This window comes from Schistocerca americana, chromosome 5 (genome assembly GCF_021461395.2).
Source record: "Schistocerca americana isolate TAMUIC-IGC-003095 chromosome 5, iqSchAmer2.1, whole genome shotgun sequence".
Classification (NCBI taxonomy): domain Eukaryota; kingdom Metazoa; phylum Arthropoda; class Insecta; order Orthoptera; family Acrididae; genus Schistocerca; species Schistocerca americana.
This window is the reverse complement of record NC_060123.1, coordinates 482391434-482417040: the sequence shown is the minus strand read 5'-3', so window position 1 is coordinate 482417040 and position 25607 is coordinate 482391434. Positions and strand designations below refer to the sequence as shown.

At 41.5% G+C, this 25607-nt stretch overlaps 1 protein-coding gene across 3 annotated transcripts in view; it reads right to left on the bottom strand.

Moving 5' to 3' along the window:
- Nucleotides 1-25607, bottom strand: part of LOC124615798 (sentrin-specific protease 1-like) — a 155553-nt gene that overhangs the window by 81311 nt on the left and 48635 nt on the right. For all 3 annotated transcript variants that reach the window (XM_047143930.1, XM_047143928.1, XM_047143929.1), the window contains one exon: nt 21831-21988. In XM_047143930.1, coding sequence (XP_046999886.1) covers nt 21831-21988 — 158 coding nt within the window. The remainder of the gene's footprint in view (nt 1-21830; nt 21989-25607) is intronic.

Genomic DNA, 25607 nt, shown 5'->3' with positions numbered 1-25607 from the left:
CAACCGTTTACTTTTCGCGTGGGCTCATGAACTAACTGCTCGAAATAATTTTCAGAGAATGTGTTCAGCACAAATTCGGATGATATTTTATGTGTACCTCCGGAATTAAACATGTATTTTCGCCAACATACTGAGGGTAAATTAAAGTCACTACCAACTATTATCGTATGAGTCGGGTACGTGTTTGAAATCAAACTCAAGTTTTCTTTGAACCTTTCAGCAACTGTATCATTTGAATTGGGAGGTTGGTAAAAGGATCCAATTATTATTTTATTCTGGTCGCCAACAACGACCTCTGCCCATACTAACTCACAGGAAGTATCTACTTCAATTTCGCGACAAGTTAAACTACTTCTGACAGCAACAAACACGCCACCGCCAACAGTGTTTAGCCTACCCTTTCAGACCACTGTTAGGTTCTTCAACATCTGTGCCCATCTGTCCTCCCATCAGTTTGGTTCCTTGTGGTCTCTGCATTTTGGTGTTGATCCTGCTTTCTTTGAATGATACATTACTACTCTCCTTCAGACATTCGAAAATTAGTGCTTTTCAATAGGGTTAACAGTTCGATAAGCACGCCATGTATTTACCATGCATATATTAATCACCTGAGTGAATAGTGGCCCTGCAACTTCTTTGATCTTGTCCTCAGCCTATAAAGTGATATCTGCTTGACCAGCAGATCAATGCCATCCATATGGGATTGCGTTCCACCCATATGGGATTGCGTTCTTGAACTAGATGTGGCACTGTAACAGATATTTCCTGCTCCTTTGCCTGTGAGTTAGTTTTAGCACAGCTCAAAGGACTATTAGTACTGTAACTTGTGGCTACACGTACTGTTTTGTCATCCCTCCACTCTACTGCCAGAACTTAATTCCCTTTGATGAACATATAGTCTTAGAATCCTTGTTCATTTTCTTTTGTCATCTTCTTTTTCATCATTAACCAAGAGGCATGCATTACTTCGCATCTCTGTTCCAGTAGATTTCATTTTCCTCTTCCCTAAATGCAATGAGTGTGTGAACACTGGTGAAAAGTTGTAAGAAAATGCTTGATTCAGATACTCTGATTCTGGAATCGTGCAGATTAGCTCATTTACTATCCTTGCATGTAACAGCTCCATTTGCTGTCTGGCTTGCCATAGTATGGAGAAAAATTACACAGAAAGCCACGGGAACTCTCTAAGACACCAAATTTCCCATCAGAAACATCTTAGCTGAATGTTTGCCATAATTATGTATCATCATTTCATCGCTTGAGAGTTATTATTGAAATATGCCAAGTTTACCAAATTCCTTCTTCAGTATTTCAAAGCACAACCTTAGTTTGTACATCTTGTCACTTCTGTCTATTTTGGTGCTATTAGTCAGGTGAACGAATTTCTTTGTTTCCCAAAACATATTTCTTTGCATGGACGTGAAGAGTGAAGGAACATCATCTGGAGCCTGTTCTCAGTACAACTTTCTTAGGTAAGGTTACAATACCAACTCAGTAGTAGTAGATGTTAATGAGAAAGATTTTAGTTGTTCTTCAGTGAGAAGAAAATTTATATTGTTCTTTTGGCAAGTATAGAATTTGCTTTGTTCTATAATAGCATTCAACAGTTCCTCAGAAAAAATTCCTTTCACATCAGGGCACTGTCTTTGATAAGACATTCTACAACAGAATCTTCATTGCTATTACCTGATTCATTAGTTTTATATATGATGGTGTAATATCACTTGCAACTGTGTTTATTGCAGATAATGCACCACTTTCCACTCCATGTCCTAATGGTTTTCTTTGCACAGCTTCTGGAGGTAAATCAGTAACATTAGCTTCAGCCCTGCTGGTTGCAACTTCTTAGGTGCCTGCTACATCTTGCACAAAACAGCCATTGCTCAGTGCATTTTCTTCAATGTCTCTTTCTGTTATTTCATCTGCACTGGGTGAAATAATCACCAATTCTAAGTCATCAGCTTCATCTTCACCCACTTCATAGTTCTACAGTTCTGCTAGAATTTCTTCACTGTTAAGGCTATTTGACACATTTTTATCCTATTGGACCCGTAAAATGTGGAAGGGAATATTTCACTCTACTACCTAACCCTGGAGAAAATCTCACATAATGTAAAGAAAGATCTCAACAACGTAAATAGTAATTTTTGTGTGTATAAGATATGTACACTGTAACACAGCACATCAACAAGGGGTGATAATGGAACATGCCACTGTCCCATTATTGGGACACACAAAATAAACTGATATTGCACTTGCTTCAGGATATCTGAAATATACTGCCTTACATGGACATCCACATGTTCATAACAAACACATGAGAGAACTAAATCACAATTCATTGAAGTATGGAAGCTGCCAGCAGGCATACAGTGCAGCCAAGTGTGAAGACAGAAAATGGACAAATTAAGTCCTTTCCTAAAATACACCAATTAAAAAGAAATTCTTTAGAATTATCAGGTCATATTGCAATCAGTCCAAATTTTAGGTACAACCATCAAAACTATAAGTTTCACTGCTTATATAGAAATAATATTTGCACCCCAAAAAAGGAATAATGGTAGATACTGGGTTGGTAAATGAAAATAAACCCACCATGTAAACATTATCTCCATAAGTAATTTTGTCTACTCACATAAGAGAACTGGGCAGGAAAGTATAGTCGGTCTGTAACCAATAAAAGCAAGCAGCACTCATGGCGAGGAAGGTAGCCTACCCCGAAGAACACTACACCTACCGTACAGCACGGCTAAGAGTCCATTTTCCCTCTGGCAATGTTGAACAGTGCGCAGAGATTTATCTGATTCTGTACATATATGATCCTTGCATTAGTATTATTAGTAACTCATATTTGTATTCCACTAGTGTTCATGCACTTTTTGGGTAATAAACACGCCCTGGCATGGCTGCCCACTCTGTTGCCACTGATTTGTAAGGCGCAACACAGAACGTCAATATAACTTCGTTAAAACACCATGTAGATCTTCTTGTGATGTGGTGGGCTAGATGGAGTGGTGGATCCCCTGCTCCCTCTTCAGTCTGTAGACCTGTGATGAAGGAAACAGGAAACTATATGGCCACATTCTGGCAACCTACCTATCTCATGCTTCTACTGCTAACCCACTCTCCTCCTCTTCTTCTTTTCCCATTGTGTTGTGCTCCAACTGAAAGAATTTTGGCCCTCACTGACCAACACCTTGTACCAATTACCCGAAATCTAACCTCCCATGTAAAAAATACCAACCACTTCCTTCGACCCACTCTCCTTTACCTCCTGGATCCTTACTCATCACTGTTGATGCCACTTCTGTACACACCAACCTTAGCCTTCCTACTACTGAACACTACCTCACCCAACATCCAAACCCACCACCCAATTCCTCATACACTTTACTAATTTTACCTAACACACATCTACTACTCCTTTGAAGGAACGGCATACAAACACATCTATGGCACAGCATGGGCCCCACCTGGCACCCTCCTATGCCAGACACCACACTTGCTAGGTGGTAGCCTATAAATCAGCCGCGGTCCGTTAGTATACGTCGGACCCGCGTGTCGCCACTATCAGTGATTGCAGACCGAGCGCCGCCACGTGGCGGGTCTAGAGACACTTCCTAGCACTCGCCCAGTGGTACAGCCGACTTTGCTAGCGATGGTTCACTGACAAATTACGCTCTCATTTGCCGAGACGATAGTTAGCATAGCTTTCAGCTACGTAATTTGCTACGACCTAGCAAGGCGCCATTACCAGTTACTATTGATGCTGTAAAACATGTACCATCAAGAACGATGTTCACCAATTATGGATTAAAGTTAAGTATTCCAACAGCTACGACCTTTTTTGCTAAAGTCTAACTTCCTTAACTGTTCCAGACCTCACGCCAGCCTGCGTGAGCTTAAACGCGTGCCTTTCGGCTTCCTGTCATAGTGGATTGGCTGTCTTGCCAATCCACAACACTGTTCATAGGTCATCTCGAGGAAATCTTCCCTGCATCCCAAAACCCCTAGTCTTGTTCAGGCTCATTGATGATATCTTCATCATCTGGACTCAGGGCCAAGACACCCTATCCTCATTCATTCACAACCTCAGCACCTTCTCCCCCTTCCTCTTCACCTGGTCCTCTTCAACCCAGAGTGCCACCTTCCTGGATGTTGCCCTCCATCTCTCCAACAGCTCAATCAACACCTCTGACCATATTAAACTCACCAACCACCAATGGTACCTGCATTTCAACAGCCGCCATCCCTTACACATCAAAACATCCCTTCCATAGGCCCTAGCCAAATAGGGATGCCTCATCTCTAGTGACAAGAAATTTGTTCTCAATCACCACTCCTAGCCGCCATTGAATAGCCTGTGTCTGCTGCCATGGCAAGGCCGAGCATTCTATGCAACACCTGCATCCATTTCTAAGTAATCTTCTCAGAATTACCCTCTCAAATGTATCTACACACTGTTTCATTTTACCATACATACAGTATAAAGCTGACTAAATGAATGTAAGTCTGGGATCTTCTGCCAAAACCCACAATCACTTTCAACCAAATCTGGTGCATAAACAACTTTATTATCAACACTGGTGGGTTTGTAACCTCCTAGCTCCAACAGGACCAAGAGATGGGCAAAATTTATTTATTTATTATTTTTTCAACCCCTGCTGTGTAGGCTACCTACAAGACAAGCATGCTGTCTTGAAATAGTGTCAGCCTGCCTTATCAATCTGCTTTACAGGGCAGCCTGTATGTCAGAGGAAAGAAATGGTTTCTCAGCCCCAAACATGTATGTCGTCCTGCACACCAGGTATCCACCCGTATTCTTGACCTGATTTGCATGCGGCAAACATGATTTTCTAGCCCCTGATGTGTAGACTGACCTGCACAACATGCATGATGCAGTAATATCGGCCTGCTTTATCAACCTGTTTTACAAGAGGTACACATGCCAATGGGCATGGCTAGGGGATGGTAGAGATGGATAGAAGAGGGGATACATTGATACACTATACGATCATAAGTATCCAAACACCCCCAAAACACACGTTTTTCATATTAGGAACATTGTGCTGCCACCTACTGCAAAGTACCCCATATCAGCGACCTCAGTAGTCATTAGAAATTGAGAGAGAGCAGAAAGGGATGCTCCACGGAACTCACAGACTTCGAACATGGTCAGGTGATTGGGTGTCACTTGTTTCATACATCTGTACACGGGATCTCCTCACCCCTAAACATCCCTAGGTCCACTGCTCCCAATGTGATAGTGAAGTGGAAACACGAAGGGACACGTACAGCTCAAAAGCGTACAGGCCGACCTCATCTGTTGACTGACAGAGACCACCGACAGCTGAAGAGGGTTATAATGTGTAATAGGCAGACATTGATCCAGACCCTCACACAAGAATTCTAAACTGTATTAGGATCCACTGCAAGTACTATGACACTTAAGTGGAAAAATGCTGTGTGGAGTGATCAATCAAGGTACACAATGTGGCAATCCGATGACAGGGTGTGGGTATGGCGAATGCCCAGTGAATGTCATCTGTCAGCATGTGTAGTGCCCACAGTAAAATTAGGGGGTAGTGGTGTTATGGTGCGGTCGTGTTTTCCATGGAGGGAACTTGTACCACTTGTTGTTTTGCATGGTACTATCACAGCCCAGACCTACATTAATGTTTTAAGCACCTTCTTGCTTCCCACTGTTGAAGAGCAATTTAGGGAGGGAATTGCATCTTTCAAGACAATCAAGCACCTGTTCAAAATGCACGGCCTGTGGCAGAGAGGTTACACGACAATAACAACCCTGTAATGGACTGGCCTGTACAGAGTCCTGACCTGAACCCTACAGAACACCTTTGGGATGTTTTGGAACGCCAAATCCATGCCGAGGCCTCATCGACCGACATCCTCAGTGCAGCACTCCATGAAGAATGGGTTTCCATTCCCCAAGAAACCTTCTAGCACCCGACTGAATGTATGCCAGCAAGAGTGGAATCTGTCGTCCAAGGCCAACCGTGGGCCTACACCACATTGAATTCCAGCATTATCCATGGAGAGCGCCACAACTTTTAAGTCATTTTCAGGCAGGTGTCTGGATACTTTTGATCACATAGTGTAGAAAGGGAACAGGAGCAAGGGGGGGGGGGGGAGGGGGTAGTAGGGTGTACACTGAGGGGGCACTGCCACGCCACGAGAGGCGATGGGGGGGGGGGGGGGTGGCGGCAGGAGGAGTAGGTGGACAAAGAGAGGGGAGAGAAAAGAAGATGGAGAGAGAAGGGAAGGAGATGTGCACATTCAGGGAAGAGGAAATGGACCAAGGGGAGCTGGAGGAGGAGACGGGGGAATATATGCGTCAAACATGTACATCGGTGACGCAGTGGGGAGAAGGCTAGTTCTATTCTAAGATAAATCTCAAACCTCTGCTATGCTAAGAAATTGCCACATTTTTCTCTCATCCACCTATGGCAACTGCACATACCATTTTCAGTCAATAGCTGATTTGAATGTAATCATCTTGCTAATCATATTGAGAACTTAGTTCTATTTCTACAGGCCTTCAACTCTCTTTCAGAGCTTACTCGTTGTTCTACTTCATGAAACTTTCCTGCTTCTGTACACAAAATTTTGAGCTTTTTAGTTTTGTTCCTACATATTTGAAAGCATGCACTTCTTTAATAATTTTTCCATTTTAATGTACCGCATTTTACTAAGACGCCATGGACTATAAGATTCACCTTAAGTTTTAAGCAATTTTTATAAAAAATAACATTTTTACAATTTTTACTACACTACTGGCCATTAAAATTGCTACACCAAGAAGAAATGCAGATGATAAACGGGTATTCATTGGTTAAGTATATTATACTAGAACTGACATGTGATTACATTTCCATGCAATTTGGGTGCATAGATCCTGAGAAATCAGTACCCAGAACAACCACCTCTGGCCGTAATAACGGCCTTGATATGCCTGGGCATTGAGTCAAACAGAGCTTGGATGGCGTGTACAGGTACAGCTGCCCATGCAGCTTCAACACGATACCACAGAGATCATCAAGAGTAGTGACTGGCATATTGAGACGAGCCAGTTGCTCGGCCACCATTGACGAGACGTTTTCAATTGGTGAGAGATCTAGAGAATGTGCTGGCCAGGGCAGCAGTCAAACATTTTCTGTATCCAGGAAGGCCTGTGCAGGACCTGCAACATGGGGTCGAGCATTATCCTGCTGAAATGCAGGGTTTCGCAGGGATCGAATGAAGGGTAGAGTCACGGGTCGTAACACGTCTGAAATGTGACGTCCACTGTTCAAAGTGTCGTCAATGCGAACACGAGGTGACCGAAACGTGTAACCAATGGCACCCCATACCATCACGCAGGGTGATACACCAGTATGGCGATGACGAATACACGCTTCCAATATGCGTTCACCGTGAAGTCACCAAACACGGATGCGACCATCATGATGCTGTAAACAGAACCTGGATTCATCTGAAAAAATGATGGTTTGCCATTCGTGCACCCAGGTTCGTCGTTAAGTACACCATCACAGGCGCTCCTGTCTGTCATGCAGTGTCAAGTGTAACCGCAGCCATGGTCTCCGAGCTGATAGTCCATGCTGTTCGTGCAGATGGTTGTTGTCTTGCAAACGTCCTCATCTGTTGACTCAGGGATCAAGACGTGGCTGCACGATCCATTACAGTCATGCGGATAAGATGCCTGTCATCTCGACTGCTAGAGATACAAAGCCGTTGGGATCCAGCATGGCGTTCCGTATTACCCTCCTGAACCCACCGATTCCATATTCTGCTAACAGTCATTGGATCTCGACCAACGTGAGCAGTAATGTCGCAATACAATAAACCGCAATCGCGATAGGCTACAATCCAACCTTTATCAAAGTCAAAAACATGATGGTACGCATTTCTCCGCCTTACACGAGGCATCACAACAACGTTTCACCAGGCAACACCGGTCAACTGCTGTTTGTGTATGAGAAATGGGTTGGAAACTTTCCTCATGTCAGCACGTTGTAGGTGTCGCCACTGGCGCCAACCTTGTGTGAATGCTCTGAAAAGCTAATCATTTGCATATCACAGCATCTTCTTCCTGTCAGTTAAATTTCGTGTCAGTAGCACGTCATCTTCGTGGTGTAGCAATTTTAATGGCCAGTAGTGTATTAAGTCATAAAACCAGACAAAAAACCAGTCTTAGTTCATAAAACTGAACTGACCTTCAAAATCTCTGAAAATCATCATCATCTAGCTTTTGCCATTTTGCTTTCAATCCTGTATTTGCACATTTAGTCTTCCTATCTTTTTTATTCCAGTTCTTCTTTACTAGCCCCCCAATCGCCAATGGTTTTTTTCTGTTGGTGGAGGGCTGAAATGCAATTCAGCTGTTCTGTTTCCATGTTGTTCTGCATATGCTATTACTTTCAATTTATAGCCCATGTCATATGAATACCTTTAATTTTTTTGATTCAAAACTCGCTACCAACAAAAATATTGTACTGTTACTGATAATACAAATCGCTTTCAATTCAAGTTCACTGGCACCGTAGACTGCAATGGTGCACAGACTGCAATGATTCATCACAGGCTAGACAGCATTCTGGGTTTGTGATGGTGGGGAGGGAGGGAGGCAGTGTTAGCAAGCTTGAGAATCCCTGCAACCCACATTCGTCACATCGGTGCACTGCTCTTACCAGTTGAATCCAATGTTGCCAGATAGAGAGAGGTTTCCCGTGACACTGAATATATGGCCATTTTTAATGGAAATTTTAAATCAAACACTTGACTTTTTTTCCTTAATTTCAAGTATAAAATGCACCTGAATTTTGGTGGCAATTTTTCAAAGACAAAGTCTGTCGTACAGTCCATAAAATGTGGTACATCATACATTTTTTCTGCTCATTTTCGTTACCTTACTTTCTTGTTAAGCTTATTTCCATGCTTTTTTCTTCACTTCCTCTCTGTCAGCTACTTCATTGTCTGCCCCCGGTAGCTGAGTGGTCAGCGCGACAGAATGTCAATCCTAAGGGCCCGGGTTTGAGGGTTCGATTCTCGGCTGGGTCGGTGATTTTCTCTGCTCAGGGACTGAGTGTTGTGTTGTTCTAATCATCGTCATTTGATCCCCATCGACGCACAAGTCACCGAAATGGCGTCAAATCAAAAGACTTGAACCCGGTGAACTGTCTGCCTGACAGGAGGCCCTAGTCACACGACATTTATTTAGCTATTTCGTTGTTCTTAAAATTACTGCTCTATTTCTTTCCAAATCACCCCATTATCTGGATATGCTATGATTTATATCATCTGCTGCTGACCCTTGGCTCACTTTCCTCATTATATAGTCCATAAATATACTGGAGAGCACTGGCTAAACTACACTTCCTTGTCGAACCCCTCTACCTTTTCTAAACCACTCTCATTATTTGCCACCGATTATAGCACAATTCAGGCATTTGTTACAAATCTTTCTGACTAAGTTGCATTCCTTTTGACATATCCAGTCTATTCAGACCTTGCCATCTCTCTTCCCTTCTAATAATGTTATAAGCCTTTCTTATGCCACTACAATGTCTCTCACAAACTCCCATTTCTTTTCTATTACCTTTCTCGTTGTAAATATGGTATCTATAGCTGATCTCTAGGTCAAAATCATTGCTGCTTATCTCTTAGATGTGGTCCAATCTTGTTCCTGATTTACTGTGAAATTATCTTTTCATAACTCTCCATGTACATGGTACATAATGTTATTACTTTGTAGTTCTCACCGAGAGCCTTGTTACCCTTCTTAAAAACACATGCTATAACTGCCTCAGTCCAATCATCAGAAATTTCTTCACATGTCCATAATCCCCTTCATTGTTCAGTACCGCCAGCTACTGAATCCTGATGGGCACTGTGGTTTTGATCATTTCCACTGTGTTGTCATCTACTCCAGGAGCTTCGCCATTTTAATTTCTCAAACAGCTTTCTCTACATCCAACATCTAAAGATCTACTCTTTCTATTTCCTCTGTAATGATGGTATTTATTTTGTCTCCCTTTATTGGGTTGTGTGTATTTGTTTCATCCTGTTCTTTGTACAGATTTTGCAAGCATCCTTTCCACATTTTCAAACCTTCTTACACCCTGATAATTACAATTACTGCACAGCCACCTCCAATAACAAACCCATGTACAAATGCTGTAACCTGACAACAAAAAGTCGAGGTGGGAACAATTCTTTTGTTACCAATTGGGATGTATCGTATGAAAGACCACTGAAATACCATTACATTTTGAACATCTACTACTGTTGCTCTGTAAAACCTTGCTATGTACAATATATCATCCAGTAAGTGAGGCATGTGCAAATTTAACTTTCCTTTCATAAAACCCTCACTCACTCACACACTCCCTCCCTCAGCTTCTATAAAAACAGCATATACTCCAGGTCTGGCCCAACAGCATTCTGCAGGTGCTAGTACTCCACCTGTGCTACAGCCTAGCATTCTAAACATAACAGTGAAAGGTGCTGAGGGATGAGGAGGAAAAGGAAAACTGCAGCTACTTGTTACAGCAGGACAGTCACCTAGTCACACACCAAGCAATTTGCAAGCAATACCAGTTATGTTATATTAAATGTAAGTAATGAACCATGAACCATGGACCTTGCCGTTGGTGGGGAGGCTTGCGTGCCTCAGCGATACAGATAGCCATACTGTAGGTGCAACCACAACGGAGGGGTATCTGTTGAGAGGCCAGACAAATGTGTGGTTCCTGAAGATGGGCAGCAACCTTTTCAGTAATTGCAGGGGCAACAGTCTGGATGATTGACTGATCTGGCCTTGTAACACTAACCAAAACGGCCTTGCTGTGCTGGTACTGCGAATGGCTGAAAGCAAGGGGAAACTACGGCCATAATTTTTCCCGAAGGCATGCAGCTTTACTGTATGGTTAAATGATGATGGCGTCCTCTTGGGTGAAATATTCCGGAATATTCTGGAGGTAAAATAGTCCCCCGTTCGGTTCTCCGGGCGGGGACTACTCAGGAGGACGTCGATATCAGGAGAAAGAAAACTGGCGTTCTACGAATCGGAGCATGGAATGTCAGATCCCTTAATCGGGCAGGTAAATTAGAAAATTTAAAAAGAGAAATGGATAGGTTAAAGTTAGATATAGTTGGAATTAGTAAAGTTCGGTGGCAGGAGGAACAAGACTTTTGGTCAGGTGACTACAGGGTTATAAATACAAAATCAAATAGGGGTAATGTAGGAGTAGGTTTAATAATGAATAGGAAAATAGGAATGCAGGTCAGCTACTACAAACAGCATAGTGAACGCATAATTGTGGCCAAGATAGATACGAAGCCCACACCTACTACAGTAGTACAAGTTTATATGCCAACTAGCTCTGCAGATGACGAACAAATTGAAGAAATGTATGATGAAATAAAAGAAATTATTCAGATAGTGAAGGGAGACGAAAATTTAATAGTCATGGGTGACTGGAATTCGGTAGTAGGAAAAGGGAGAGAAGGAAACGTAGTAAGTGAATATGGATTGGGTGGAAGAAATGAAAGAGGAAGCCGCCTGGTAGAATTTTGCACAGAGCACAACTTAATCATAGATAACACTTGGTTCAAGAATCATAAAAGAAGGCTGTATACATGGAAGAAGCCTGGAGATACTGACAGGTTTCAGATAGATTATATAATGGTAAGACAGAGATTTAGGAACCAGGTTTTAAATTGTAAGACGTTTCCAGGGGCAGATATGGACTCTGACCACAATCTATTGGTTATGACCTGTAGATTAAAACTGAAGAAACTGCAAAAAGGTGGGAATTTAAGGAGATGGGACCTGGATAAACTGAAAGAACCAGAGGTTGTACAGAGTTTCAGGGAGACCATAAGGGAACAATTCACAGGAATGGGGGAAAGAAATACAGTAGAAGAAGAATGGGTAGATTTGAGGGATGAAGTAGTGAACACAGCAGAGGATAAAGTAGGTACAAAGACGAGGGCTGCTAGAAATCCTTGGGTAACAGAAGAAATATTGAACTTAATTGATGAAAGGAGGAAATATAAAAATGCAGTAAATGAAGCAGGCAAAAAGGAATATAAACGTCTGAAAAATGAGATCGACAGGACGTGCAAAATGGCTAACCAGGGATGGCTAGAGGACAAATGTAAGGATGTAGAGGCTTGTCTCACCAGGGGAAGATAGATACTGCCTACAGGAAAATTAAAGAGACCTTTGGAGAAAGGAGAACCACTTGTATGAATATCAAGAGCTCAGATGGAAACCCAGTTCTAAGCAAAGAAGGGAAAGCAGAAAGATGGAAGGAGTATATAGAGGGTCTATACAAGGGCGATGTACTTGAGGACAATATTATGGAAATGGAAGAGGATGTAGATGAAGATGAAATGGGAGACATGATACTGCGTGAAGAGTTTGACAGAGCAATGAAAGACCTGAATCGAAACAAGGCCCCAGGAGTAGACAACATTCCATTGGAACTACTGACGGCCTCGGGAGAGCCAGTCCTGACAAAACTCTACCATCTGGTGAGTAAGATATATGAGACAGGCGAAATACCCTCAGACTTCAAGAAGAATAAAATAATTCCAATCCCAAAGAAAGCAGGTATTGACAGATGTGAAAATTACCGAACTATCAGTTTAATAAGTCAGGGCTGCAAAATACTAACACGAATTCTTTACAGACGAATGGAAAAGCTAGTAGATGCCGACCTCAAGGAAGATCAGTTTGGATTCCGTAGAAATATCGGAACACGTGAGGCAATACTGACCCTACGACTTATCCTAGACTTAGAGAAAGCTTTTGACAATGTTTACTGGAATACTCTCTTTCAAATTCTGAAGGTGGCAGGGGTAAAATACAGGGAGCGAAAGGCTATTTACAATTTGTACAGATGGCAGTTATAAGTCAAGGGACATGAAAGGGAAGCAGTGGTTGGGAAGGGAGTGAGACAGGGTTGTAGCCTCTCGCCGATGTTATTCAATATGTATATTGAGCAAGCAGTGAAGGAAACAAAAGAAAAATTCGGTGTAGGTATTAAAATCCATGGAGAAGAAATAAAAACCTTGAGGTTCGCCGATGACATTGTAATTCTGTCAGAGACAGCAAAGGACTTGGAAGAAGAGTTGAACGGAATGGATAGTGTCTTGAAAGGAGGATACCAGATGAACATCAACAAAAACAAAATGGGGATCGTGGAATGTAGTCTAATTAAGTTGGGTGATGCTGAGGGAATTAGATTAGGAAATGAGACACTTAAAGTAGTAAGGTTGGTAGGACATGTTCTGAGGCATCAAGAGATCACCAATTTAGTACTGGAGGGCAGCGTGGAGGGTAAAAATCAAAGAGGGAGACCAAGAGATGAATACACTAAGCAGATTCAGAAGGATGTAGGTTGCAGTAGGTACTGGGAGATGAAGAAGCTTGCACAGGATATATTAGCATGGAGAGCTGCATCAAACCAGTCTCAGGACTGAAGACCACAACAACATCTACATCTACATTTATACTCCGCAAGCCACCCAACGGTGTGTGGCGGAGGGCACTTTACGTGCCACTGTCAGTACCTCCCTTTCCTGTTCCAGTCGCGTATGGTTCGCGGGAAGAACGACTGTCTGAAAGCCTCCGTGCACGCTCTAATCTCTCTAATTTTACATTCATGATCTCCTCGGGAGGTATAAGTAGGGGGAAGGAATATATTCGATACCTCATCCAGAAACGCACCCTCTCGAAACCTGGCGAGCAAGCTACACCGCGATGCAGAGCGCCTCTCTTGCAGAGTCTGCCACTTGAGTTTGTTAAACATCTCCGTAACGCTATCACGGTTACCAAATAACCCTGTGAAGAAACGCGCCGCTCTTCTTTGGATCTTCTCTATCTCCTCCGTCAACCCGATCTGGTACGGATCCCACACTGATGAGCAATACTCAAGTATAGGTCGAACGAGTGTTTTGTAAGCCACCTCCTTTGTTGATGGACTACATTTTGTAAGGACTCTCCCACTGAATCTCAACCTGGTACCCGCCTTACCAACAATTAATTTTATATGATCATTCCACTTCAAATCGTTCCGCACGCATACTCCCAGATATTTTACAGAAGTAACTGCTACCAGTACAACAAAGTAGTAAAGGAGTTTTGCTATTTGGGGAGCAAAATAACTGATGTTGGTTGAAGTAGAGAGGATATAAAATGTAGACTGGCAATGGCAAGGAAAGCGTTTCTGAAGAAGAGAAATTTGTTAACATCGAGTATAGATTTAAGCGTCAGGAAGTCGTTTCTGAAAGTATTTGTATGGAGTGTAGCCATCTATGGAAGTGAAACATCGACGATAACTAGTTTGGACAAGAAGAGAATAGAAGCTTTTGAAATGTGGTGCTACAGAAGAATGCTGAAGATTAGATGGGTAGATCACATAACTAATGAGGAGGTATTGAATAGGATTGGGGAGAAGAGGAGTTTGTGGCACAACTTGACCAGAATAAGGGATCGGTTGGTAGGACACGTTCTGAGGCATCAAGGGATCACCAATTTAGTATTGGAGGGCAGCGTGGAGGGTAAAAATCGTAGAGGGAGACCAAGAGATGAATACACTAAGCAGATTCAGAAGGATATAGGTTGCAGTAGTTACTGGGAGATGAAGAAGCTTGCACAGGATAGAGTAGCATGGAGAGCTGCATCAAACCAGTCTCAGGACTGAGGACAACAACAACAACAACAACATGTATGTTCTGCTTTAGGAACACTATGGTGCCTTTAAGAGAAAGTAGTGAAGCAACATCACTGAATGTCAAATGGGAACTGCTTTGCGGAAAAAAAATACTCACAGGAACGACTTTACAACAACAGCCACAGCCCAGAAATGTGAGATAGGATTCAAATCGGGTGATGTGGGTGGCCAAATCATTCGGCTGAATTGTCCAGAATGTTCTTCAAACAAGTCAGCTACAAAATAGCTTATACAGTGCTAGGCACGGAGAGTACATTAAGGAATGTCTAGCACATGTAGTGGAGGTTGTGTGTCCAGTAGAACTGTTGAAGTTCAAGCAAGGTGCACATTCTCGTCACAGAGTGGAACGCTTGTTAAGGGAGAAACTGGAGCCCGTTAGGGTCTTGTTAACAACTGCAGCCCTCTGCCTGACACACCAGGAGGTGCTATGAGCCAAGTCAGTTAAAAGTAAACACTATAAAGGAAACTGTTGCCCACACAGTGAAATATTCAGTAACACAGATGGAAACATTGTACATTTAGGAATTCTTACTTCATGTCAAAGCTGAATATGCCAATGTTCTATACCTCTCTAAAATAAGGTGGTTAAGTTGTGGACAAGTCCTGAAGAGGTTTCTTAATTTGCAGGAAGAGGTCACAAAATACCTAGAGACAGGTGGAAAAGAGGGCAAGTGTCTCTTTGATTCCTGTTGGATTGCTTAGCTCGCTTTTATAGCTGACATCACAATTACTCCAATTCACTAAGCCTCTAATGCAAGGGGAGAATCATTCAGTAACAGTTGTAGTGAAGAAGACAGATACTTTAAAAAGATTAACCCTATGGAAAAATTAGCTTGAAGTTTATGACTGAGAGAATTTCCCTGAATTCGGGGCAGGCAGAAGGGGGCCACACATGATTGACTGTGTATCAGTAACTGAAACATTTGATCATGAGTTCTCAAAGGGATTCCAGGACTTTGCATTACTGAAGACTGATTTTGTCTGACAATGTGCCTTATTACTTCCAACTTGAGCTGATAAGACCTACAGTGTAGTACCCGACTCAAGGACCTGTTTGCCCTATCCAGGAATAAGCAAGACTTTTATGAAATGTTACCCCAAGAGCAATACCCGTAACTGGACAGATGAGCTGCTAAAGTTATTCAATGTCTGGCTCCACATGAGTACGCAAATTTTATTTTTCCTATTATGATATCAACAACGTCCCACCAACATTTGAGTTTGACAGATTTTAATCTGCGTAACTCCATGCATTTGGCTGCGTCACAAAACTACAAGTATATTACATACTGTACAATCAAAAGTGTATCAATTTCAAAACCTGAGAACTTAGATGTTAAATGCCCATAAGTAAACCTTAAAACATTATCTAATGTTCTTATTTAATCACATAATAAAGGTATTGCTTTGGTAGAAGGCTAGAAAGTCAAAAACAAACACTAGTGATTATATTCTTTTTATAAAAGTACACTTCAATATTTGACTCTTATAAGTAGCCCCACTGTGTAGTTAACACATATCCCGGTGTTTCCCATAAATGCAGTCTTTAGCATATAGCTTTCTCACTCACACATCATCTCGGGGTATCATATTGGTGGGGAAGCTGGAGTGTTGGATGGACTTGGCCACACTCCCAGAGCATGAGCATGTGATGAAAATGCCAGTCTGGGCCAGGTCTGATGCACACAACTGATGTCATCTATCTGGCTCCATATTTACAAGTTTTCTGGCCATATATAAACTGCATACAACTCAAGTTGTAATTCGAAATTTATTGCAGTACATTTTGATCTTTCCAATCTATCAAACTGAATATCATTCACAGCATAATTCAAAGGATATTTCCACTACCCCCCCCCCCCCCTTTCCCTGAAGATCGGATTAGAGGAATGGAAACTCCAGATAATTTTATGTTGAGCATGGTTGTGCTATTCAGATTTATAGAAATATCTCTCAAGATTTTGAATGTAGTGATTTCCTGTTGCCTTCTGCACCCAAATGTAGATCATCAAACCTGTCCCTCTCTCCCCAATTACAGACAAATTCTTTTCCAGAATGACAATAGAGCCCCCTTACCTATCTAAATCCACATATACACTCTCAGAAAGACTACTGTAACTTGATACAGGGGATGCACTTACACAAGGGAATGTTCGGTTCCTGCATTCATTCGTCACCTACATACATATATACATACACAGTTGTTGCTGCACCCCTCTCTCCTCCTCCTCCACGAACAAAAACGAACTAAATGTCAGTATTTCAACAGCACTGGAATGAGAAACAAAATGGCTTCCTGATAACATCTGTCTGTAGATACTGGTGCCGGCCGATGTGGCCGAGTGGTTATGGGCGCTTCAGTCTCTAGCTGCGCGACCGCTACGGTCGCAGGTTCGAATCCTGCCTCGGGCATGGATGTGTGTGCTGTCCTTTGGTTAGTTAGGTTTAAGTAGTTCTAAGTTCTAGGGGATTGATGACCTCAGATGTTAAGTCCCATAGTGCTCAGAGCCATTTGTAGATACTGGTATATCATATTTACCCAATTATAAGATAAGGTTTTTTACCAAATTCGTCATTCAAAAAATATAGGGTCGTATTATATGCGCAGATTAAACTATTGATGCCAAGATCAATCTCGCTTTTTTAGTAGAGTATCTAGGGGTAGTCTTACATTTATACTGATCATCTTACGATTAGAGATTAAACTGCTGAGCATAGATGCAGGTATATTTATTTTGAAGAATTCGGAAGGCAGGGCTTGGCAAATGATACCTGCATTGCAAATGGCTCGAGATTTCCCAATACACCGAAGTGCTTTGTACACTATCATACAACCAGTTGACATTGACTTGTGAGGCATAAGTGCAAGAGATGTGAGGAACTGTGAACTAGCCACTACAATAGTCTATTGCTCTGATTCAAATTTGACAATTTTGCGAAACACAGGAGGAAACAGCATTAAATTCTATCATCTTACTAAGTTTTTTTGTATTCGAGCAGGTTAACAATAAATGTTTCATACATGTACGGTTACCACGCGTAAATATTAATGCAGCTTTTTCAAGTAAAGGTAATGTTGAAAACCGAAATGTTGTCCTCCAAAAAACATTAGTTGATTCAAAGCCCAGACCAATACTTTATTTGATTTTGAGAGCCTGCTACATTCACAGTGGTTCAAAATGGTGTCCCCCGTGCCAATGCAGGCATGACCTTGACACATAAAGTTCTGTCATACCCATTCTAATATTCCCAGTGTTGTTTCAAAGGATGTTGTAGATAGCAATAATTCTTGCCAGGAGATCCTCTGCAGTCTTGACAGGGGTCTTGAGCATAAGACTTTTTACCTGAGCCACAAGAAGAAATAAAGTTGGTGAGATTATGTGAGCATGCTCACCACGAAATCAGGTTCTACCTTCCTATCCACTTCTCAGGGAAAGTCTGATCCAGGTGTCCATGAACCCTCAGTCCAAAGTGAGGTGGGGCTCCAGCATGCTGGAACCACACCCGTTGATGAATAACAAGTGGACTATGTTCCACCTGGGTGGTACATCTCTGATAAACACTGTGTGCAATGGTGCATTTAAGTGGGGAAGGAGAAGAACCAGGCCTAATATGTAATCACTGTCTATGCCTGCCCACACATTGACTGATGATAAGTGTTGATAGCTTGTCACAACTGTAGCGTGGTGATTCTCAATGGCCCAAACATGGTTACTGCGACTATTTAGCATTCTCTCCTGGTGAAACAGGCTTCACCTGAGAAAAGTATGTACGCAGGAAACTGAGGATTAACTGTAAGGCACTGCAAAAACCATTGGCTGAACACGTCATGAGATCCAAAGTCAGCAGGAATCAAAGCATGCCCTTTCTGTGAACAGTACAGGTCTAGCTACATTTGCTGTAGTACTTGCCACACAGCACTCAGTGATACATTCATTTCATGTGCAACTGATCACATTCTCATTGCAGGCACCTCATCCACTGGAGCAAGCACTGTACTCTCTATGTCAGGAGTCCGCATAGTTCACCATACTCCTCGGTCATTGTACTGCAGTACCAATTGCCTGATTTCACTTAATCGTTGGAACAATCTCAGAAATACTGTACGAGCGGATGTCTTCTATGCAGATATTAGTTCCTATACAACCTTTAGACTTCTCTGATGCTTCCATTTGCTTGCCCATTCATAAAAATCATGTCTGCAAGTTCCATCACCAGTACAACTCCATTTGGTTAGAACTGATCAATGTCAGCACTTGAACTTGTAAACAAAGACTGCAGTCTACTGCATTACAAACATTGTACACGAGAAGTGCTCATGTCAGTATGCAGTACACCATCTGCAATGGATTAGCTGAATTATTATGCCAACCTCTATACCTACTAAGTGCTCGTTAGGATTGCCTCTGTTACAATGTTACAATCTTAGCAACAACAGTGCCCGTACATATATTCAACTGTCAGGGGTGGTACCAGAACAATTTTTGCTTATAACTTTGGACTCTGTAGTTTCCTGACCAGGGCTCCTTACCTCAAACTGAATTATTTACTCTTTTTCATCATCCCTGTAAGTTTATAACATCATCACACAATCGCCCTGCATAGTGTGCATAGCAATTACTTCCCTCACTTTGTAGCTTCACATTCAAAATGGTGTGCAACAATATCTCTCAAATAAAAACACACATGACTGAGTAGATTACTTGACATTAAAAACTTTATTAATAACTAATGTTAAAGAGTACAAATATCTTTTACAACAGGGGTTAAAACCATTGAACTAAATTAAGTTTTGCAACTATGCAAGGATAAATAAATGCATCACAGTCGCAAAGCAATTAACAAAAACTGGTGCAAAAAAGTATCCATCATATCATAGAATAACCAAGTGCTCATATGTACAACTAAATCTACTGGGCATTCAGAAATATCCATTATGAACATGTATGACCTGTACAGGGGAGTGAGTACATAATATTGTGAATAGGGACCTGTGTACAGAAACATACTGTTTCCATTCTACATCGGGTTCAGTTCAGATGTTAAACTCATCCACTTCTGCCTGAGGAACTGAATTATGCATAACACAGTATAATTATTAGGTAACAATTTGAAAGGAAATACAACGAAACATCCACTTGTTTGTACTAACACTTAAACATTCCGTGTTTACATTATCCCAAAACAAAAAAGAAGCCACCACACTGTTCATACAGAACAGTACTGATGTATTACAACAGATGTGGTGTTCACCAACATCATTACACACAGTGTACCTACGAAGCATGTTCTCGTACACATACTCCACCCTACCTGGCGTCTCTTCAATATATAGTGCAGCAGCCAGTACTTGTGCCAGTATATCTTCCTCTGTCTCTACATTTTGTACACGACGTCACAAGAAGTAGCCCAAAGGAGTTAAATCTGGTGACTGCAGCAACCATGTGACTGGATCACATCAAACTATCCACCTTTCACCATATCATCTATTGACATGTCTCTGAACCGCACATGTGAAGTGAGGTAGTGCACCACCAAGTTGAAACCACATTTATTGATGGACATTCAGAGGCACAGCTTCCAATAATGGGCCCAATACATCTTGTAGAAAGATCAGGTATGCACGACCAGTTAGTTGGAGTGGAAGGAGGTATGGCCCCACCACATGACCATCCAGAATACCAGTCCACACGTTAATACCAAACTGGTCTCAAATCACTGAACATGCATGGCATGAGGGTTTTAGTCTGGCCGGACATGGCTGTTTCACAAATTCAAAACACCCTAGTGAACTTACACTCATTTTTGAACAGACCTTTATGTGGAAACAGTGGTGTGTCAAAGCAGTGGTGTAGGGTTGGTTGGTTGGTTGGTTTTTGGGGAAGGAGACCAGACAGCGTGGTCATCGGTCTCTTCGGATTAGGGAAGGATGGGGAAGGAAGTCGGCCGTGCCCTTTCAGAGGAACCATCCCGGCATTTGCCTGGACTGATTTAGGGAAATCACGGAAAACCTAAATCAGGATGGCCGGACGCGGGATTGAACCGTCGTCCTTCCGAATGCGAGTCCAGTGTCTAACCACTGTGCCACCTCGCTCGGTCAGTGGTGTAGGAACCACGTACAGTAGGCAATGTGTTGTGGAAATTTGGCTGGACCCATAGTGTGTAACCTTTACAAGTGGTATGGATGTAACTGTTGCTCACACAGAACATCCCAGATGATACTGTGACTAACACCCGTTGCACGCGCAATTGTTCGAGTACTCGTTGACACATTCTCTTCAATGTGTGATGCAGTACATCATCTTCAAATCTCAGCATGTGGCATTGTGCTGGAGCATAGTAGTCCTGCCTCCTTATAGTGAAGGCAACTGTTCAAAATAAACTTCATAATTTGTGCATAATTTGAGAAAAAAGTTTGTATGTTTATCATGCAGACGACTAGCAGCTCTTCCATTACCTCGAGCTTTGCCAAATACAAGGGGCATGTCTGTGTATTCTGAAAACATGTTTACTGTATCAGAGATGCATAGGCACTGAATAGGTCTCGCAGCAATGCAGACATTAAGCGACATGAGATGGTCGTCTGGCATAGCACGTCATCTTGTCTATCCTATTGCATACCAGGACAATCAACTCTTGAGACTTTTCTTCTTCCCTCAGCAAACTTGGACGCATTACACATCTCAACTGAAACTGTTACAGAATGGAAACTGCATTTTTCTTGGCATGGATTCCCGTTTAAAGTATTATGTACTTCTCCCCTCAACAGGTCCTAGAAGTTTGTAATATAAATTTCTGAAAACCATGTACAACCAAGTACTTCAGAGATCCGGTGTAGTGTCGAAACACACACACACACACACACACACACACACACACACACACACACACACACACACAAACTTTGCCACACAATGTAAGAAGCATATTAAAGCATCAAAATTTGCCCATATATTTTAACTACTGTGATGTTCTGATTCTATCAGTGGCCAAAAAAATTACAACGCATGATGTTTTGATCCTAGAGGCTACTTATTTACTTAAATTTCCTTCAGTCACCAATTTTACCTCATCAAGTGCAGATCTCTTTTTCGGTTTGCTGTTATGCGATTCCTTCATCTTCACAGGATGTTGTCTAAACTGGATGCTAGCTTCTCTTCTCACAGATGGAAAAAATCTTTTATTAATTATAGATAGTCCCTCTCTTGGAGTTGAAAAATGCAAGGCTATAACAAGAAAATAAATAATAATTTTAAATTATAACAGTAAAAAAAGCACTGTGTTACACATTCTTATCTACATGAGATGCAATAACTACCTCAAAATTATTGCATACTAGAAGATATTATGCATACTAGAAGATATTACTGTAGTGTGTGTATTATCAGCAGGCAGCTCTGTTTTGATCCACTCCTCACATTTACCTCCACCAACTGCATGCAGCAAATGAGATTTTGTGTCTTTCCAGGCATCCTGCTGGGAGTAATAGGGGTGGCAATAACTGCTCTCTTTCTGAGTGCACATGCCATGCTGAAGTGGTGATAAAGTTTTATTCATTGTTATCTGCAGCAACACTTTATAAGACTTGTCAACATAAAAGCTGTCCATCCCCCCCTCTGCCTGATTCTCCCCCCCCCCCTACTCTCTCCCTGTGGGAGAGATTGAAGTTACAGGACCCACAGAGTCTAAACGGCATTATCAGTTTAGTCAGCACCTTTGGAAAGAATGCACACCAAGTTTCAGCCATATTGGTCTATTTTTTTGTGTTTGGCATTTGTATGAATCAAGGAAGTCAAGTGATTGTCAAAAAATGGTCAAAAAAGAATTTCGTGTGCTGATTAAACATTACTTTATGAAGGCAAAACGCCTCAGGAGACTAAAGAGCAGCTTGATAAACATTAAGGTGACTCTGCACCTTTGATTAGAAGTTTATAAGCAGTTTCAAAATTTTCAGAGTGACCATATGAGTACAAGTGATGCTGAACGATGTAGACGCCCTGTGGCGGTTACGACTCCAGAAATCATTGAGAAAATCCACAATATGGTGATGGATGACAGAAGAGTTAAGGTACGTGAGACTGGAGTGCTGTGGGCATTTCAAATGAATGAGTACATAATATTTTGCGTACACATTTGTACATGAGAATGCTATCCACAAGATTTGTTCCACAATTGCTCACGCTTGAGCAAAAATGGAATTGTAGGAAGTGTTGCAAGAATGGTTTGCAGTTGTTCAGGAAGAATCCGCAGGATTTTAAACGTCGTTTCGTCACTGTGGATGAAACATGCATACATTACTATACACCTGAGACCATACGAAAATCTAAACAATGGGTTATCGAGGGAGAATCTGCAACAAAAACGGCAAAGACCATTCCTTTGGCCAGAAAGGTTATGGCGACAGTCTTTTGGGATTCGCAAGGGATAATCCTCATCAACTATCTGGAAAAGGGTAAAACTATTACAGGTGCATATTATTCATCGTTACTGGACTGTATGACAACTGAGCTGCAAGAAAAATACCGGAAATTGGACCACAAAAATGTTCTTTTCCAACACGACAATACACCAGCACACACCTCAGCACTTGTGGCCGCAAAATTAATGGAAATAGAATTCCAACTTGTTTCACATCCCCCCTATTCTCTAGGCTTGGCTCCCTCAGACTACTATTTGTTCCCCAATTTGAAGAAATGGCTGGTGGGACACAGATTTTATTCAAACGAGGAGGTTAGTGCAGCAACTAATAGCTATTTTGCAGACTTGGACAACTCCTATTATTCAGAAGGGATCAACAAATTAGAAAGCAATGGACTAAGTGCACAAGTCTAAAAGGAGACTTTGTCGAAAAACAAAACAGGTTCACCCCAAACATGTAAGTAGTTTTTATTTTTGCACAGACTTTTCAAATGCCCCTCGTACCACTTCCATGTTAGACGAAAGTGAAGTGCCGAGTACTGCAAAAATTGGACTTAAATATTCAATCTTTAGGCTGGCTAATTTGGTGAAGCATCAACTTCTTACAGGTAAACTCTACGTGCTTTTGTGCAATTTTCATAATTGACAATTGATCAGCTTATAAAAAGGAGTTAAGCTGATGATAATGGAAATTCCTGGATGGAACAATATGTAAAATACAGAAAAGGCAACCACTCGCCTATAGCAGATCAATGCATGGAGCACAGAAGCATATACTAAGCTAAAAAGTAAATGCGTTTCTGTGCTCAACCCATCATTTGGCTAATAAGAATGAGGAAATTTTACATTTATTAAAATATTGAAAATAATCATTTGAAACAAGTCCTCCATGTCCATGACTCACTCTAGTCTGCCCTACCACCTAGTGAGGAAATGTTGTACCATCATATAGATACTACAGACTAATTTACAATACAGTAGGCTACAGTTCTGAGTAATTATTTCCCAGTTGCATTTGTTTTCTGCATGTGAATGATCTTATCCATAGTTTTCAATACCGAGGTACACAACTGCAACTTTCTCAATGTGTTGTGTCAAGTGCAAGGTACTGTACATCAACAGAAAAGCTTCAAAGCTTAAATAACTTGTTATACCACGAGTGCACAAGAAATAAAGATATTACTGACAACAATTAGCCTCTCAAACTCAACAGTGTCGGTGGACTGTAAAACAGCTGTAGAGCTCTTGGATCTGAACATGGGATAGTTGACTTAAAAGAAGAGTTACATAAGATCAAATGCGATACAGTTGAGTTACGAGTAGTTTAGTGAAAAAATCACACTGAATTGAAGTACAGTAAAATGTTACTCAGACGAATAGAGCAGGGAGGAAAATCAAATGTATCATTTACTGTAAAGATAAAAATTAAAAAGGATATTATAAATATTCGCAGCTTCTCAGATGGCATAGTAACTTAAGTTTAAAAAATAAAGAACAGACATTTCAAGGAAAACCTTCAAGTCTATGCACCACTGTCCTTGTGTTCTGATAAAGTAAAAGAGGTCTAAAAAAAAACTTCTCCCGAACAGGCCATGAAGGCTCAACGGTACCACCGGCCACCGTGTCATCCTCAGCCCATAGGCTTCACTGGATGAGAATATGGAGGGGCACGTGGTCTGGACACTGTTCTCAAGGCCGTATGTCAGTTTCTGAGACCAGGGTGCACTGAGCCTTTGTGAGGCAAACTGAGGAGCTACTTGATTGAGAAATAGAGGTTCCAGTCTTGGAAGAGAGGCCTACAAAGAGTTATAAAAGTTGATCAATGAAAACAAATTCCACTATGAGATGATAATGGGGAATTTTAAAGCGAAAGTAGGGAAAAAATTGATGAGCACTGCTTAAAGGTAATTTCACATCTGATACCAGAAATGACCAAGGTAATGCATTTGTAGCAATTGCTGAAAACATGCTTGCTTTGACACATTCTTCCACAAGAAAACAAATACAAAATGGAATAGGCAAAGACCAAATGGAACTAAAAATTGATTATATTTTATCAAACCATGAGGAAACTGTACAAGAATTTCAAGTTATTAAATTCGTAAGTCACAGAGAATATGCACATACTAAGCTAGAGAGTAACAGACTTATCAGCATGATAAATGAAGACTGTGAATTTACTTAAGAATAAATGTAGCTACCAGACTTGATCAAGCAACAAGCTCTCCATCTCAGATAATGAAAACTGTACAGACATACGTGAAAGGGACAAGCATACACGAAAGAGGCAATTATTTAACAAAGTTACTAGTGAAACTTCCTGGCAGATTAAAACTTTGTACCGGGCTGAGACTCGGGCCGGTAGAGCACTTGCGTGCGAAAGGCAAACGTCCTGAGTTTGAGTCTCGGTCTGGCACATAGTTTTGA